The following is a 17,863-nucleotide window of genomic DNA, read 5'->3' on the forward strand; positions in this document are numbered from 1 at the left end:
TTCACTGACACTGTGTTTAATGTGCCTGATGAAGAATTTAGGCTGCGTGGGTGCCTCACGTCATCCTTCCGTGGAGAACACTGCTCTAGAGTGAGCGGCTTTCCCCGGAGGGGGGTTGGCCCCCGCACTCTCCCGCCCCGGCCCAAGCAGAGGGTTGTTTGTTTGTCGCTTGGGGAAATTGAGTCAGATGGCCCTGCACTTGCCCAGCTCACCCCCTCATTACTTTTTTTTTTGTCTACATTCCGCCTGATTCCCTTCTTTTCTTTCACCTGGGTAATCCCGACGCATTTGAGTTTGGGATCAGTGGAACAACTGCCCAGGAACACACGGAACAAGGGCCCCATTGGTAACTAACCCGAGAGCAAACCCGTTCCCTGACCCCATGTGCGTCCCACCCTCCCCCTCCCCCAGGCCCTCAGAAGGAAGGAGCTTTTGCTCGTCCTGCTTGAACACCAGGCCTTCCCGCTCTCGACCTGCCCCCCAGTGAGTTTTCCCGTAGAGTGTAGCCCTTCTGGAAAACTGTCGGAAATCACTTGTCTGGGAGGGACCCCAGGAATAAGCTAACGCCAGTTGGCGAGAGCCTGCCCCACGGGTCTGAGAGTGTCCGGCGACAGAGAGCTCGGTTTTCTCCTGCCATTTCTCTGGGATCCCAGGAAAGGGCACCCATGGGCTCTCACCTCTAGGGAGCCTCCAGACTGGGGCTTTCTAAAATACAGACTCAGTCACTCTTCCCACCCCAGCCATGTCCTGTGACCCTCTCCACCCCTCAGAATGTGGAACAACAGCAGCAGGCTCGCCCCTGAGACCCAGAGGGCCTTTGCATCTCAGACCCAAGATTTTCCCTAAAATCAGACTGGACACTTCAAGTAGGAGGATACTTTGTTCACTTCATGCTAACAAAGTGAAGACAGCGGTTTGTGTTTATGGACTGCATTAGAGTATAGAAAGCGCTGGCTTGTCCATTACTGCTTATTCCAGTTTCACGGATGTACAGGTGGAGCCTCAGAGAACTGAATTTGATGCTCTCAAAAGACACACGGCCCATTGCCTTGCACAGCTGGACGTGAACTTGACACGGAATCCCATGCACCACTCATTGTGCCCCTGTTCTCAAGCTTGTTCAAAACGTAGACTCCAGAGCCCATCCCCAGGCTTTCAGGCTGGGCGGGTCCCAGGAATGTACTGTAAGATTTTTTTTTATCATGGGAAATTTCACACATACATAAAAGTCAAGTGCAGGTTATAAATGAACCCCCTTTGTACCCGTCCAGTAGCTTGTCTAATCCGTTCACGGCCAGCCTCGTTTCATCTATGCCTCCGCTCACTTCCCCCTCTTCTACAGCATTTTGAAGCAAAACCCCAGATATCATTTCATCCTTAATCATTCCAGTAAGCGTCTGTCAGAGGTAAAGACGTACGTGAAAGGAAACATAACGCACGATACCATTACCACCCCCAAGGTTCCTTTTAAAGGGGTCGATGTTTCTCGAAGCACCACCGGTAGATTCTGACGAGCTAGTCTGCGAGTCCCCCGGTGCGCACAGCTGCCCTGTGACCCGCCCGCGCTCAGCAACATCTTCCAACTGCCCTGATTTTATCAAACCGTCCGCCGTGAAAGACACCGAGTACTGGATGCAACAAGCCCGCAGCCCTGCAAGGCCCAGTGACCTGGACTGTCACTCTTCTCCCTTTCGTCCCCAGAAAAACCAAAAAGAATCGGGGGCCTGGAGGAAGATGAAGCTGCGGGTTGCGTTCTGTGTTGCAAGTTTAGACGTAAGGGCTTTGCGCTTGCCACCAAGGAACAAAACAGCTGCCGCTCTCGCTTTTGGCGGTGCCTAGGTGATTGCTTTACCTTCGTACCTGTCAGGGGTCTGTTTGTCTGTGTCTGGGGTGGATGAGAACGCAAGCCCCAGGACAGAAACGTGGTTCCCTTCCCGCCTGTATCTCAACATGTGATGTGCGAGAAGTAAGGCTCCAAGCTGACGTTTACTTGGCCGGTGCTAAATCTCTGAATGGTATCGCGAGGACTCTTCTAGTGACCCTGCCAGAGAAGGCAGAGCAGGAGCGGCTCTGACTGGAACTTTTGACATCAAGGGAGCCAGCCATGTAAACTCCCGCTGCCATGAAATATTCAGAAACCCAACGGGAGCCCAGGGGCAGGTGTGTTTGGGTCCCCCACAGTCCCTTTGATTCTCTGCATCTCTGAGACAGGTGGCGGTTCTTTCAGCAAGTGATGCAGCGACTCCGTGTAATCTCCCTCCAACAAAGGATGCCACTGACCAGACGCCCCGAGGGAGGTGCCCGGGCTTCTGAGCGGGGACACACGCCTCCGCTCATTCGGTTCAGATAGCGAGCCGACTGCAAACATATAATCTGCCTGATTAACATGAATTGCCTGCAGAAGAGGTTTACCTTTTAAGACAAATCTTCCCTGAAGTCCACATGGTGAAGACCCCAGGGAACAGTTTTTCCTGCATGTCTGTCCCTTCTGCTGTGTAAAGTGAGCAAAGCAACATCTTCCTCTTCGGTTTCTGGAGCAGAGCGATGTGTCATAGCTACTCTCCATGAGAGGACGGTTGGGGCCGGGGCCTGGGCTCACCTTTGTCCGGGGTGGTAGTACTGAGAGTACAAGAAATCGTAGGCTCATGGGTTTTCCATCAGAAATTCACCCCTGAATGACTTTTGATTGATAGCTGTCACACCAACGGACAGGGTTCCTCCTACCAGGCCATGACTGGGCAAGGAATTCCCCAATAGACGCAGGCCCAAGAGAATCAGAATGTGAAGATCCACTGCCCCGACCCCACACTGATAACAGTTCTAAATACAATGGACCCAAATTCAGATGGTCCCCTCTTTTCGTTCGGCCGATCAAGAGCTGATGGGGCTTTCGTTTGTTTTCGTTTATTTTGCTGTTGTTGTTGCTGTTGTTGTTTCTGTATAGGCACCTGATCGGTCTCAGTGCAAGGGGCTCGGGGGCACAGACAAAGAAGGTTCCAGGCTGGGTTGTTTCAGTTTTCTGTGGTCAATTACCTTCCCCCTGTGGCCACTTGATCTTCGATCCCAGATACGTCATCTTTCTGGAATGATTTTTTTAATCTTTGGAGCACTGCTCGATTCAGGAGACCTGTCCTTGACGCCTTCTTTGGAAATGCGATGGATTTACCAACATTGCTGTCATCTCCTGCTTCTTTGGACTTTGCCGCTGAAGGTCATTCATGGCTGGGAACCTCCTGAGCAAACTGTCCTTGGGTTCCTGGGGTCACCAGCCTTACGGAGAACAGGCAGAGCCAGGGAGTTGGCATTCGTCTTGGTGGGTGGTCTCTGGTGGAGGACCTCCCGGTGCAGCAGGGCTGCTGAGGTTACAGACAGGAGTGCCTGGGGTACTGAGTCAAGGCCAGGACTTGACCTAACCGTCCTGCAGTCCCCTTCTCCGTCCTGCTCCTCCCTCCCTCAGGAGTCTCTCCCATGAGTCCATCCTTGGCTAAGAGTCAGCTGCTGAGGGCACCCACCCTAAAACAGCCCCTGTTCTCCTGAGTCAGCCTCTCCAGTTTCATCCAAAAGAATCTAGAAGCAGAAATGGATACTCCTATCTAGATGGTGGAGGAGGGACACTTGAATCTCTCCCCCAGGTTCCATGGAGAGAATGTTAGCAGCTTTTGTGTGTTTTAATCTTTGCAGCATCCTAGGCATCTGTCCTGAGGACGAGGATAAACGATACGTTCAGCAATGTAAATATAGGGCTAAATGCGGGGCAGGGAGGGGGTCTATGAAACAAACACAGCCATTCGTTGAATGTCTACAGGGTTCCACATGCTGTGCAAAATGCACACATGTGCCAGCTCATTCCCCCCCAGACTAACCTCTGAAGTCAGTAAAATACCAGCCCCATTGTACAGATGGGGAAACTGAGGCAGGGGGCATTTCCATAGCTGGCACAACCACATTGGTGGCTCCACCCACCTCAGACACAAGAACCCCCCAGAAAGGTTGAGGGAGTTTCCACGCCCCGTTTTATACCTTCTGAATAACGAGGGACTGATATCTAGGAGCAGATCCCCACCCACCCCCAACAACTGCCCCAGAACCGCCACTTAACACAGACAAGACTTCCTGGAAGTGTGAACGTGACCGAGATCTGTGCACTGTTTCCAGTGGCGCAGAGAGCAGGCCGTTTCCCCGCTCCTTGCCTCTCCTCCTGCCTGGTAAACACGGGGTGGGCCAGGCTGGGGGGGTCGGTGGGGGCCGTCATTCAGTGTGGCTCTCAGAACAAAGCCAGCCTGACAGAGCAGGGGGGACCCCGGGAAGCCCATCGGAAGCTCTACTGGAACTAGACAACCTTTCAATCCATTCATCAAAGTGTCTGCAGTTCCCGTCTCAAGGTAGATGAAGCAATAATAAATTTGCAAAGAAAGTTAATCTGTGTCCAAAGCATTTTAGTAAATTAAAAAGGTGGGGGGGAGGGGGTGGCTGGAAGGAGGATGTATTGGTTCTTGCCAACTTCTATTTGACTTACTGTCTCCTTAATAAGTCCTCTTTGGTCTTGTGTTTTTGGACGGAATAATCAGTTGGTTAATCATTTTCCGGAAGCAGGAAAATGCACTTTAGCTAATGCAGTTCCCTTTCTTTCAGAGCCCTAATCATTTAAAAAGGCGTCCCAATCCGTAACCCCACTTACCAACCAAGAGAGCTTCCTTTCTTTCCCCCCCGAAAACCCCAGCACAGCTCCCTCCCACCCTGCTCCAACCGCCTGCCTTTCATCTAATGTTTAAAAAAAAATCGAGTTCCCTTTTTTGGTCACTTCCCAGCATTTCCCCTCAGGAAGGGGAAAGTGCTCAAGCCTCAAGAAGCAATTGGCCAGAACTAGACTCTGGGGCACCACAGATACATTTTATTATTTTTAGTTAAGTGTCAGCTGAAAATGGCGGCTCTTCTCTCTCTCAAGGACAGCACTCTACAATAGCTCCGCGCCCCGGCACCACGCGGAGATAAACACGCGATTAGGAACCCTCACAAAGGCCCCGAGATAATTGCGAGGGGACAGCCCTGAACCCTCCTCCACGCCCCGTCAGTTAACACCATTAAAGCTGTCAGTGTGTCAGCCTTTACTGGAGGTATTTATGAAATCAATACACGCTCCCGCACGCGGAGAGGAGAGGCTCGATGGGAAATAAAATTAATAAAATTTATAAGCAGATTGTCGTGGAGAACAGAGAAGTGCCCTGCAATCTACTGGTTGGCTCAGTTGTGGCAAGAGCGAAACCGTGGCAGGGAGGCGGGGAGAAAGCTTGGCCTTAGCCTGAGCCCCTCAACGCGGGGCAGGGCTGGGGGCATTTACGTCTAGAACGCAGCGAGCAGAAACCCCAGTGGCTGCCCCCCGCCCCCCGAGCACAGGATTCAGCCTGGGCCGCCGCTCCTGTGAGGGATTTCCCAGCAACCCACCAAATTCTTCTGCTTAAACGTGGCCCTCGTCTCTGCGCCCTGCTGTACGGGAACCGGGACCTTAGTGCCACGGGCGTGACTTCCGTGCGGTCAGGGAGCCCTAAACTCAAAGGGCCGGCGCCTTGCTGGGGTGCGTGCTCCTTTTCGTAGCTTCCAAGCATGGTCGGGGTGGGCAGTTCTAAACCTCTCTCCGGTTTGCTCCCTCAGCCTCGATTCTGGCCGTCAGCCATTTGCCAGGAGCGCGGCCTGAGCTGGTTCCCGAAGCGGCCAAAGACAGCAGCCAGGCCAGGGTGGGCAGTGGGCTGGGGCTCGCTGTCCTGGAGACCGACCTCTGCTTGGCAGGGAAGACTGGGCCCTTTGTGGCTGCTGGGGCCCCGGGTGCGGCCCAGATGCCTGGTGGAAATCGAATTAGTCAGATGACAGGGCCTGGGCCCCCTTCTCTGGGAGGCTGATGGAGAGCAGAGGCGTGGCCTCGGTGACACTGCCTGACCTTTGCTGTCCTCGTGGGCTTTGTTCAGCGCCCCGACTCCAGGCCGGAGCCCTGTTCATTGAATCAGGCCCAGCCATGGGAGGCGGCAAGCAGCCCCCTCCTGCACCTAAATTTACTTACATCGCGGGCAGACAGAGGAAACTGGATTGCAGATGGAGAGCCCCCTGCCATCCAGTCCCAGAAGCCACTAGGCTGCGGACGTGCGCCCAACCCCAAGGCTGAGCCCGGCCTCAGAGCCCAGCAGGGCCCCAGGCAACCCCAGCCTCTCCAGTGAGTGTGACAGGTCCCCTCAGCAAATGACAGAAAGACGACAACACCTCTTCTGTTTTCTAGTTTCCTTCCTGCCCCCCCAGCAGTGTGGTAACTGCAGAGGCCCAGGTTTTGGTGGAAGATGGCCGTCTGGCCTCTCGTCGCGGCCACGTCGGGAACCAGCTGGGGCTTCTGATTAGGCGTCCCTGGGAATCGGCACGGGGGTGTCTCTCGGCACGCTCAGGCTCTGGGGCAGCCTGGCTGTTCACAGCGTGTCTGCCCTCTGACCCAGCACCTGCTCCTTGTAGCACTTTATACCCAGGAACAAGTGTCCCCAGACTGTGTGGACAGGGAAATTCATCCTAGCGTTTTCTGAAATAGCAAACTAATTAATTCACAAAGTAATACCCATCTATACGATCGGATGATGTGCAGGCATTAAAATGTTGGCATAGGTGCACTGTTAGCGACAGGAACAGATGTTCTCAATATAATAAGTGAAAAAGAGGTTATAACAGGCTATATGCTCTGAGATCATATTGGTGAAATTTATATATAAATTACTCCTAATTGGTAACAGTGGTTATGTCTGGGTAGGTAATTTTTTTGGCCTTAATGGAGATATATATCTATAACTATAGATACAGGCATATGTGTATGTATGTGTGATTCATGTATGTAGTTATAGATATAAACATACATATGATTGATTACTCACTGAGCTCCCAAGCGACTTGAGGTATGAATGAAAACTATGCAGGTGTTTGGTCTACACAAAATATAAATAAATAAAACTGGAAAATGGAAATGGGAAAGACTGCGTGGGTATTAGGAAAGGAACTTGAGGTTTCGGGGATTCTTAGGGGACCATGGCAAAAGATGTGGGTTTGAGCCAGCTTCCAGAGTCCCTTACCCTCCTCAGAGCAGCACAGTCGCCCTGCATAGTGGTCGACGAGGTGCCAGTGGGCCCCCCCGCTGTGGAGGGCCCTGAGGAAATGTCCTGGCAGTTCCTTGTGCCTGTCACAGGGACGACCCTGGAGGCTCCCGGTGCTCCCGGGGGCCCCAGAATAAACGGGGATGGTCGGTCTCCATCGGGAAATTCGAATGGCCAGGCTCCGCTCCAATCCCGGATGACGAAGGCGGAGGGTCCCAGAGAGATGGCAGATGAGGCGGTGGGGACCCTGTAGCGGGGGAGGGACGCCGTGGGGAAGGAGGGGCAGGGGGTCGTCTCTGGGAGGTGGCAAAACAGAGAATTCGGTGCAGAGTGTGCAACAAATAACCCGGTGTCGTGGCTCGTGGCCTGGAGGTGGGAGACCACCCAGAGAGCCCGCCCGGGAGGCCAGCGCCCCTGCCTGGTAACCGGTTCAGCAAAGGCCATCTCCAGAGGAACAGCGGGAGGGCGTGGAGCAGCCCCCAGACGGCCTCCGAGGGGTTTGTTATCATAATGAGATGCAGACCCAGCCGGGCCGAGTGACTCCATGTGCCTCTTCTCCTCTTCTCGTTTAGAGACCTGAGCGAGAACCAGATCCTGGGGATCCCGAGGAAGGCCTTCCGCGGCATCGCCGACGTCAAGAACCTGTGAGTAAAGTGTCTGTGGCTTCGCCGCAGGAGTGGCTCTCTTGCCAGAGCAGGGGTGAGGGACGGGACGAGAGGGCGGTGTCACCGTGCCGAGTGCCGCCTCGGCCAGGCACCTTGGAGACAGACTGAGCGACGTGCTTACGTGGTTCCCGGGGAACACACGTCAGAAGCCCCGAGGGCTCCAGGCCATCCAGCTCTTCCCTGGATGTCCGTCCCCAGGTACAAGCATCAGCATCCCGGGCCTGGATCGAAGGCCGGCCTCATAGCTGTTCTGTGGCCTGGACTCGACTCTGCTCCTCCCGGTGTCATTGTGGCCTATAAAGCTGGGATGGTAGCCTGGGGGGGGGGGTGCCGATGCCAGTGCAAAAATATTTTAAATACTTACCGCATAGCACACAGTAAATGTTCAATAAATGGGCGGAGGAGGCGGCTCACGATGGGGAAGCTGCCCCTGCTACTGCCAGAATGGGGAGGGAGCCTGGGACGTGGTCCCAGAATCCTGGGGAGACACAGACCCCAGTCACTAGGCGCCTGGATTTGTTTTTTAATATGAAACAATTACGGATTCATAGGAAGTGCCACACAATGGTGACAGGTCCATGTCTCACCCAGGTCTCTCCCAATGGGACATCTTTCATAATATAGTATAATATCAGAAAAGGAAGCCAGCATGGGCGTGCTCCCCCGCCCTTATTCTTCGGATCCCACAGTTCTCATTTGCACACACTCGCACTTGCGTGTGCGTGCGCAGGCGCAGCTCTGTGCACCTGACTCACGTGCCCATTCCTGTGCCCCTGGCTGCTCCGCTGCTCATTTCGAATTTGTCATTTGTAGTTGCCTCCACATTCTGGATTCTCAGGAAGGCGACTAAATCTCACAGTGGTTCTCGAAAGTATCTGGGGGTGTGGGGTTTGTCGCTGTCGCTTTCCTGTAACACCCTGAACCTCGTGAAGGCCTCGGCAGCTAAAAGATTCAAGGTCCTGCAGGCACAGGCTTCTGAGCCACTCAGGATCCGCTGTCACTGCCTCCTAGTCTGGGCGAGGCAGACACGCTCGGCTCGAGGGCCCAGACAGCAGCAAGGTCTTTGGTTTATACCAGGCTCAGCACGTGGACTTGAGGGGAGAGGGGAGTGAAGTAAACGCCGGGCTTGACGGATGGATCAGCCAACAAAACGGAAGGGGGATGGCTGACTTCACGTCCCTGATCGGTTCAGTCAGCGCACATTTGTTGGCCAGAACCTGGAAGTCCCAGAAGTCCCATAATTCACATTATCAGGTGGCTTGCGGTAAAATGGGGGGCAAGAAACGCGGGTGTACAAGAGGACACTCTGTGACCTAACAATCCACGTGAGAAGTGGCTGCACGTGGTAAAGGGCGCTCAGAGCTCAGAGAAGGGAAAGAGCGCCGGGCAGCACTGCCCACTGGTCAGTATCCTGGCCGTGGGGTCCGGCCGACTTGTGCCTGGTTCCCCGCCGTCCGGCGTGCCGGCCGCGTCTGCGACCTTACGCACGTTATTTGACGTTTCTGTGCCCGGTTTCCCGCCGTCCGGCGTGCCGGCCGCGTCTGCGACCTTACGCACGTTATTTGACGTTTCTGTGCCCGGTTTCCCGCCGTCCGGCGTGCCGGCCGCGTCTGCGACCTTACGCACGTTATTTGACGTTTCTGAGCCTGCGTTTCCTCCCCTGTGAGATGAGGATCAGGATTATACTCAACCTTCTAGGGTTTTCATGAAGGTTAGTAAAAGAGCACATCTGAATAACTTAGTACCATGCTTGGTACGTGAGAGTTATTTAGAAAGTTCTAGCTGCTGTTACGGCTGTATTCCTTGGGGTTGTTACCATTGTGAAGACTTCACACTGTGAATTCTAATCATCGATCCGCGTAAACGAGGCAGGTGCCGGGTGCAAAGTGTGGGGGCAAGCCTGTGGAAGGTGTGTTTCAAGGGAGATGTGCAAAGCCGTCTTTCGGGAGAAGGGGTGATTATGAGGCATCATAGCAGGTGACAAGGTCAGAAAGAAAAGAGGAGACCAGCTGGTAATGAGGCTCGTCTGCGAGGAGTGTGAACTTCAGATGCAGACACCAAGACTGTGGCCGGCTTCTGCCTGGGAAAAGGTTGTGGTGAGAACAAGGTCTGTGGAAGAGAAACCTAGGGCAGCAGGAGGCAGAAAAGGGAAAGGCTGGGCTGCAGATGAGGCTGCGGTTCGCTGGGGGGGCTCAGGGCGCACTTGGGAGGGAGCCGTCAGAAGTGGAAGGGGGAACCAGTGGGCACCAACTCAGCAGAACTGGTCAAGTGGTGAGTCACAGCAGTGGGTGGGGGGCAGGGGGAGAAAAGCAGAAAACAAAGCGTCCCAGCTCTGACAATGCAGAGAATGCTGGCAGATCCTCACAGTGATTCATCCAGGCTGCCATCAAAATATTTTTTGAGCCTATCAATGCCAGTTCTGGGGGAAACCAAAGGAAGTGAAATACACAGATCTGTGAGCTCTGCCTTCTTGGAGCTTCCGGCCCATGGAGACAGAAAGGTCAGGGGAGGCCTGGGGAACAGGAGCTGGGTGTGGGGTGAGATCAAGCCTTTCCTGTACAACGTGAAGGGAGCGTCTCCTATGTGTTTGGAAACGGGTGACTCACCCGCCCTTTGGTCCCTGCTGGTTCCATGACTGTGGCCCGTGAGCCACGGCTCTGTCCACGGGCCTCAGCTTTAATATTGTGTCCAGTAAGGGGCAGTTCAAGTAAACGTGTCCCCTTAGGAGAAAAGGTCACGTGGGTAATTAGAGACCACAGACTGGAGCTGAGGAGCAAGTTCAAGGAGGGGAGCACCTGGATGGAAGCAATGATGGAGGTCGTATTGAATTTGCATCCCTACGTGTAACATGGGAGACATGTTGCAGAAAGTAAGTTGGTACAAAACCCGTTCAGGAAACACTCGTTCCCCTACTAGACCTCAGTTACCTGCACGTAGGTCGTCCCTCTTATGAGTGACGAGCGGCAGGTTCCCAATCTCAGGAACGTCCCTCCCGTCATCACCCTCAGTGTGAGAACCACTGCCCAGGCCCAGGCCTTTGCCATCAGCTTGTACAAGCCGGGGCTGCAGGAGATAAACTCTGGGACCCTCGGGTTGTGAAGTGACTGCCACTCTGCCTGTCGCGGTCCCATGTGCTTCACCAGGAGGAGAACATCGAGGATTCTCTACTTTTTTAAACTTTGCAGTTTCGATGTGGACTTCCTTCACTTGCCCCGACTGACATTCTCCTTTGAGAAGGAAGTCTGTGATATCCCCCGTTTTCCAGATGATACCATTGAGTTTCCACCAGTATGTGCCGTTTAGTAAAAGTCAGCAGATACGGCTGGGCCTGGGCTTCTCCCTGCTCCCCGCGCTCCCCCACACCAAGCCCACCCTTACTCACACGCACAACCAGCCGTCTTTGCATCTGTCCAGAGACGTCTGTGTGCACAGATTCCTCCTCGCTCGGCTGCACCAGCAGCAGGAGGAAGGAAAAGTACGGGAGGAGGCGGCTGCCGGTGGGCGGAGGCCTGGTTCACAGAGGCAGGTGGGCGTGAATGCAGCTTTGAGCGGAGCCAAGAGGAGGACGAAGGCAGGTGGCATTGGAACCCTGGGGGATGTGGAGCCACCCACGTTACACAGGTGCTGAAGGGACTTGGCGCCCTGACCCGCAGGCAGCAGAGGGAGACCCCTAATTGCTTCCTGCTTCTCCAGAGAAGAGAGAGAAAGTAACTGGCCGGGGATACCACTGTTTGCAATGACTAAAAACAGACTTTGCGGTCCCACTCTGCTGCCTGTCTGGGAGAGGCAGGGTGTCTGACCCGCGGAGAGCAACAGTGGGCACACCAGCGTCGCCCTCGGGGTGTGAACGCCGTGCTGGGCCCTGGACAGAGACCGAGCGAGCGAGAGAGAGACAGAGAGAGCGATCAGAAAGACACAGACATGGGGAAAGAAGGAATTAATTGGAAAAAAGAGAGAGATGACAAGCCGCAATCCAACAAAGCTTAATGAGAAAAAGCCAAACACCAGTATAGGTTGTTTTTTAAATGTCCCTTTGCCCTGTCTGCCTCAGCAGCTATATTTTCCTGTTTTCCAGTTTCTATTTGCGAGGCCTCTGTAGGACATGCACTCCAGAAGGGAAAATCGATGACCCCTGTCTCTGCCAGCTCGCAGAATTTGGAATTGACGGTTTCAAAACAAAGCCAGGCAGGCGGCCTTTGTGTTCCCTAGTTAGTTGGACTTGCTGCACTGCCCTCCCGCTTCCTGAGATTAATGAGGGCTGTCTCCACCCAGTGAGCAGGCTGTGATCTTGTGTGAGGGTGAGGGAGGTGGGGAGGGAGAGACATGAAGCTTCCTTAGTCGTCCTCTCTGTCTGCTGATCTCCACCACCATTCCTTCTGCGGCTGCACCTGGGACAGGGTTCACACCCTCTGGCCACGCCCTGCAAGGCGATACATGGGGTCTGGCTCCTCGCTCCCTGGTATCCTGCTTCCCATGCTCCCTTCCATCCCTCCAACTCACTGAGCCCCTTGCTGCCTCAGGGCCTTTGCACCTGCTGTTTCCTTTGCACCAGCTATGCTAAGTGCTCAGACCTCCAGACAGCTGGCTCCTTCTGATCTTTTGGATGTCAGCTCTCAAGTGTCACCTCCTCAGAGTGGCCTTCCCTGACCCACTTAAAGCAGCTCCCCAGCACCCACCGCCCCTCTTCTCTGTCCCGTCACCCGTTTACATTTCAGAACAAGCACGTCCCACAGGGACCCTGCCTCTCTCAGTCACAGCGGGATCCCTGGTACCCAAATGGTTTATGGCAGAGAGCAAGGCGGACTGAAAATATATGGAAGGAACGTTTTTGTCCATTCATTCCTCAAGTGTTTGCAGTTGGCCTGTTACCTACAGAAATCATGCACAACTGTTGAAATGTTCAATGTGAAAATGGTACTATAGACAGAACAAGACACCATGTCTGCACTCGGAGGGTTCACAGGCAGCCATCGGGCCATGGCAGGAGAGGGGCAGGACTCTGGTGGAGCTACCGACAGGCCCAATTCTGGCTTCGCCCACGAAGTGACCTGAGGTTGGGTCTTGAAGGACGAGCAGGAGTTTTTCCAGGGGAACGGCATTCCAGGCAGAAGCAACGGCACGTGAGAAATCACCAGCCTGCCCAAGGCACAGGAGTGTGCCAGAGAGGCAACCACGTGGTGATTCAGAGATGACTGGGACCCGAATCAGGCCGGCACGGAGGAGCAAAAGGGCCAGGGTCTGACCACAGAGACCTGCAGAGAAGGGGCTGAGCGGGTGGGTGAACGGAGTGCCTGTCACCAGGGCTTATCAGGCAGAGGCAGAGGCGGCCTCTGGTGCAAGGCGTCCCTGTGGACGCCGGCAGGGGAATAGCGCCTGCCTCTCACGTTGAAAGTGTCACTGCGTCTCAGAAGAGGGATTCGGGGAAATCTGCTCACAGGAGGCAAACAGATGCTGATTTATTGCCGTCCTGGGTGCAGCAGGCTTCCCGGCCTTTCCTCCTTGGCGTTCCTGGGCGAGCGTACCAGGCTCGGAGTGCTGCCGGAGGAAGCTGGACCTGACCCCAGTCTGCTGAGTGTCGCCCAGTAAACTGCCTACAGAAGGGGACGGTGGCAGCCTGCCTGCCTCTCCCCCTCTCTCCCGGTCTCCCTCCCTCCTCCTTCCCTTCTCTCTCTTCCTTCTGCCTCTGCTCTTCCATTTTTCCATTGTTCCTTCTGCACTGCCTCACTGAGCCTGACCCTTGCCTGGCCTGCAGCAAGTCCTGGAAATACAAGGGTGCACAAGACACAGTCCCGGCTCTGGAGAAGTTTCACGCACAGAGGGAGGCAAACAGACGCACAAAGAGCGTGTGTAGTCTGACGTACACCCTTCCAGAACACTCTCCCCCGTCTGGCCACGGCCAGCCCTCTAAGTGCTCTAGGAGCCCTGGTGCAAACACTCAGGTAAATCACCTGGAGTGAGAAAACGAGCAGAAGAAACTGGCATTAGTCCTGATTTGTCTGGAAAAGATACGCGACGGCGTTGTTATCCAATGGCAAGGAGATGCTGGTGATAGGTGTCCCGTCCTGGAAGCTGTGCCTGGAATGGGAAGTTGTGCAGGTGACAGGTGGAGTCCCTTCTCGCCCAGGCTTTTGTAGGCTGTGTTGGAGATCCTCTGCTGGGCTCTGGATATTCCTTGTAACACCCGCTGTAACTCCCAGCTGTCTGCTGGGTTGTCTCTCTCCTCCAATAGCGTTCGAGCTGCGTGGAGGAACAGGCCAAGTCTGTCCTTTCCACTGTTTTATTGACAAGAGTTGGTGCTATGCTCGGGACATAGTAGTCATTCAAAAGAACAATGAAGAAATGAATAAGTGGGTGACTTTCAGAACAAAGAGACTCCAGCCCTTAGCAGCTAAACCATGACTGAAACAACAGGACTCTGTCCAGGAGCAAAGAAGAATAAATGCAAAGCAGCAAGAAGCAGCCTAGAGAAGCCTTAAATTTTCTTTTTTCAGGATAAAGAGACTCTTAGTCTAGCTCCAGCAGTAAAATTTATTATCTGGGACATTTCTGTTTGTGGACAAAAATCTTTTCTAAACTTATCACAGATACTCAACCCCTCTGAGCACTAAATCCACAGCAAGCAAAGGACTTAAAACAAATACGTAGCCCTGGCTGGTGCAGCTCAGTGGATTAAGCTCCAGCCTGCAAACTGAAGGGTCACTCGTTCGATTCCCAGTGAGGGCACATGCCTGAGTTGCAGGCCAGGTCCCCAGTAGGGGGGTACACGAGGCAACCACACATTGCTATTTCTCCTCCTCTTTCTTCATCCCTTCCTCTCTCTCTAAAAGGAAATGAAATCTTAAAAAAAAACCTCAAATATGTAAAACAGAATCCCCACTTTTTCCTGTACCCCTACAAGAAGGTGCAGTGATTCCAGACCCTCAGAGTTGGGCTGAGCAGTCTTTGCAAACATCCACCATTGGACTGGGCTTTTGCCTGCAGATTTTTAACCCCAAAGAGAAACGAAAGGGGCTGAGGAAGAGGGGAGGGAACGTTGCGGTGGAGGGAGCACCCAGAGACTCTTGGAGCTGTCATTCTGTCTGTCTCATCAGAGGCCACGCAGGGCGGTGATTACAGATGCGTGAGTTTGGGAGTCAGACCTGGTTTCTTTGTTGCAGTCCTTCACAATAGCTTATATATCTATTCAGTTTTTCAGACGCTAACAACTGAATCATCTTCTCTTTCTTCTCTGAGAGGAGACGAGTGGCACCCCACAAGTTTAAGTGCATAGAGCACAGGGGCAAGAAGCCCAGGGCAGCTCCAGCTTCCCCACCCAGAGCCCGAGGCTGGAGCATTCGACTCCTTCCCATTCAGAGAAGTGCCTGAAGTCATGGCTAAACGCGGCCTCGACTCCGAGCATGTTGAGACAGTGGTGGAGCACTCGGGTTCCCCAACCCCGCTCTCTGCAGTCCCACCCCCGGTGCCTACCGCTTACGCGATGAGGAATTACGTACGTAACTCCTCCCCAGCCTCGGCTTCCCCGTGTGCAGAGTGGAAATAACACCACCCTCCTCGTGCTGCTGGGACGGAGATTCATGCCGACCATTACGTTGCTGCTTTTCTTCCCCCTGCGAGGGTTCAGTAGGCTCCGGTCATTATGACGCCTGACGGCCTGAATCGTCCCCTCCTAGGCACGCAGGTGTGCCTGCGCCCACGGACAGAGGCCGTGTACAGCGTCCCGGCTCCCAGGCAGCCCAGAGCCTTCCTTTTATTCGGCGTCACGACGCCATCTCTTCTTTCTTCCAGTGGGGCTGTTGTGTTCGGGGCCACAGCTTGTAATGGTACAAAGCAGGTTTGGGGCGGGGTGGGGTGGAGGGACAGAGAGAGTGCTTTCCCAGCCCCAGTCCCCCCCCTCTGTCCCCACCAAGACACAGGGAGACCCAGAAGAGCCCAGGAGTCCTGGGCTGTTACAGCTGTGCCGTCAACGGCCACCTGCTTTGTAGGCCGAATACAATGCCCCCCACCAGACGTCCACACCCTAATCTGGAACATGTGACCGTGTGTCCCACACGGCTGTGATTAAATTAAGAATCTTGAGATGGATCGGCCGTCCTGTATTATCCAGGTGCACCCATGTAACCAGAGGGCCTTTACAAGAAAGAAGATGCACTGGAAGCCAGGGGAGGAAAGACCAGGGGGTGCGGAAAACAAAGACAAAGCCTGCCCTGGAAGAGGCAGGCGAGCAGGTGTCCCCGAGAGCCGCCGAAAGCGGTACAACCCTGCTCACACCTTGACTTGGGCCCAGTGACACCGGCCTGGGACTTGCGACGTCCAGACCCTAAGAAAAGACACTCGCGATTGCGTGGTTGTAACCCCCGGATCCGTGGTCCTTTGTTACAGCAGCGATAAGAAACGGATCCGTCACAGTAACTCCCGGACGTGTTGTCATCGGGGGGAATTCAGCGTGTGTTCGAGAAACTCAGTGCTTCCAGAACCCACCAGTGAAAAGTTACTTTTCAATTGGGGTGAAGTTTTAAATTGCCCGTATCAGACAGCAGGGCTCGCCTGAGACTTTTGTGCAACAAAGAGTCTTAGGTGGAAACAAACCGACCAGGCTCTGAGCATCACTGGACTGATCATCCATCCTCCAGATCCGTTCACACTGTAAAGTGTGATGATTCTTCGGGGTCATCTCCCGTCAGGGAGGGACTAGGCTTTGTCACTGAGACAAACTCAGCGGCAGACTCCAGCAGCCGGGCCAGATGGGGGTGGCAGAGAAGGGGGTGAGGGTAAAGCCAGATCCTCGCTCCTGGAAGCCGGACACCCAGGTTGAGCATCTAGACTGGACTCCCCTTCTTTCGGGGGAAAGGGAAAGAGAACTTCGGGTGTTGGCTGGGAGATACTTTCCTGAATGGAGCTGAGGGCTTCTGAGCTTTGCGGACATCCTTGGGCCAGGTTAGACGTTTCTGCCTCAGGTCTGAGTGCACCCAGTGGTTCCACACCACTTCCCTGCTTGTGGTTTGGGAAGGAGCGTTTTTAAGGACTCAGTGGCAGTGGGGGAGAGACTTGGTCAGCCACAGTGCTCGGAAAATACTCGCTAGGTGGATGAAGAAGTCACGTGTGCGGAGTGTGGCTTGGTGGCTTTCAGAGCCTTAGATCTCGGCCTTGACTCTGCTGATAGTGCAGGTCACTCATTGGAGTTGTTGTTTTGGAGCAAAGCACTTGGGTGTCTGCCGCAGGTGTGCAGTTTATAACAATGTGTCCATTTAGACCGATAGCTCTTCTGCGCCGTTGTTAACGCTCTCTCTCACCAGTCCCCAGGCACAAGTGTGTGAACCTAAATTACCTCCAAATGCCAACGATCCATTCTCTGCGTCTGGGTCTGCCAGGAGAACTACCCTGCCAGACGCGTGAGTACCCACTGGGTGAGCCTGGTTCACACGGCTCATGCTCCGGCAGCAGATCTGAGGTCATAGAGCTGATTAGCATTTTATGGTTTGAGCTGTTTCATTCTGCTCCTAGAGGCAACACCATCTCTGGGCTCAGGGGTGGGGTATGTGTTCTAGGACCCCTCGGAAACCCATAATTGAACTTGAAATGCCCCACCTCTCACCCTCACAAGGAATAAACAGAGGCTGTCTCAGGAAAGGAAGAGTAGCCTCGAACAGACACTCTTAGTAGGTACAAAGTTCTTATGCAGCCCGACACTGTACCAGATACAGTTCTTATTCATTTTTACGTATTATCTCCTTCAATCCTCATGACAGCCAATTTAGAGATGCTAAAACTGAGGGACAGAGAAGGGATTTACCCAGGGTCACATGCTAATAATCAGCAGAGCTGGGATTTGAATCCAGAGAGTTTAAATCTAGACCCTGTGACCTCTATGCAATGCCGCCTAGGCTTAGAGAAGCACTTAATGAAGATCAAAAGCCATGGGCAAAATCCTTCCCCCAGACAGCTTTTATTTCCTCCTTACAGGAGGTTTCAAACATCAGTACATTTTGCTTGAAAAATCTGGGCTCCCAGCTTCTCTGGGAAAAACCAGACGTGTTACCACTGGATGCTCCGTCCTGCGTGGCCACGACCGACCTGAGCTGAGTC

The 17,863-nt window shown here is 53.9% G+C and overlaps 1 protein-coding gene across 1 annotated transcript in view; it reads left to right on the forward strand.

Moving 5' to 3' along the window:
* The window catches only part of SLIT3 (slit guidance ligand 3), a 513,545-nt gene that overhangs the window by 343,370 nt on the left and 152,312 nt on the right, over window positions 1-17,863 (forward strand). Inside the window, exon 5 of the mRNA XM_037127916.2 lies at window positions 7,688-7,759. Coding sequence (XP_036983811.2) covers window positions 7,688-7,759 — 72 coding nt within the window. The remainder of the gene's footprint in view (window positions 1-7,687; window positions 7,760-17,863) is intronic.

Source organism: Artibeus jamaicensis, unplaced genomic scaffold, assembly GCF_021234435.1.
Source record: "Artibeus jamaicensis isolate MK-2021 breed Jamaican fruit bat unplaced genomic scaffold, CSHL_Jam_final scaffold_3151, whole genome shotgun sequence".
NCBI classification, from domain to species: Eukaryota; Metazoa; Chordata; class Mammalia; order Chiroptera; family Phyllostomidae; genus Artibeus; species Artibeus jamaicensis.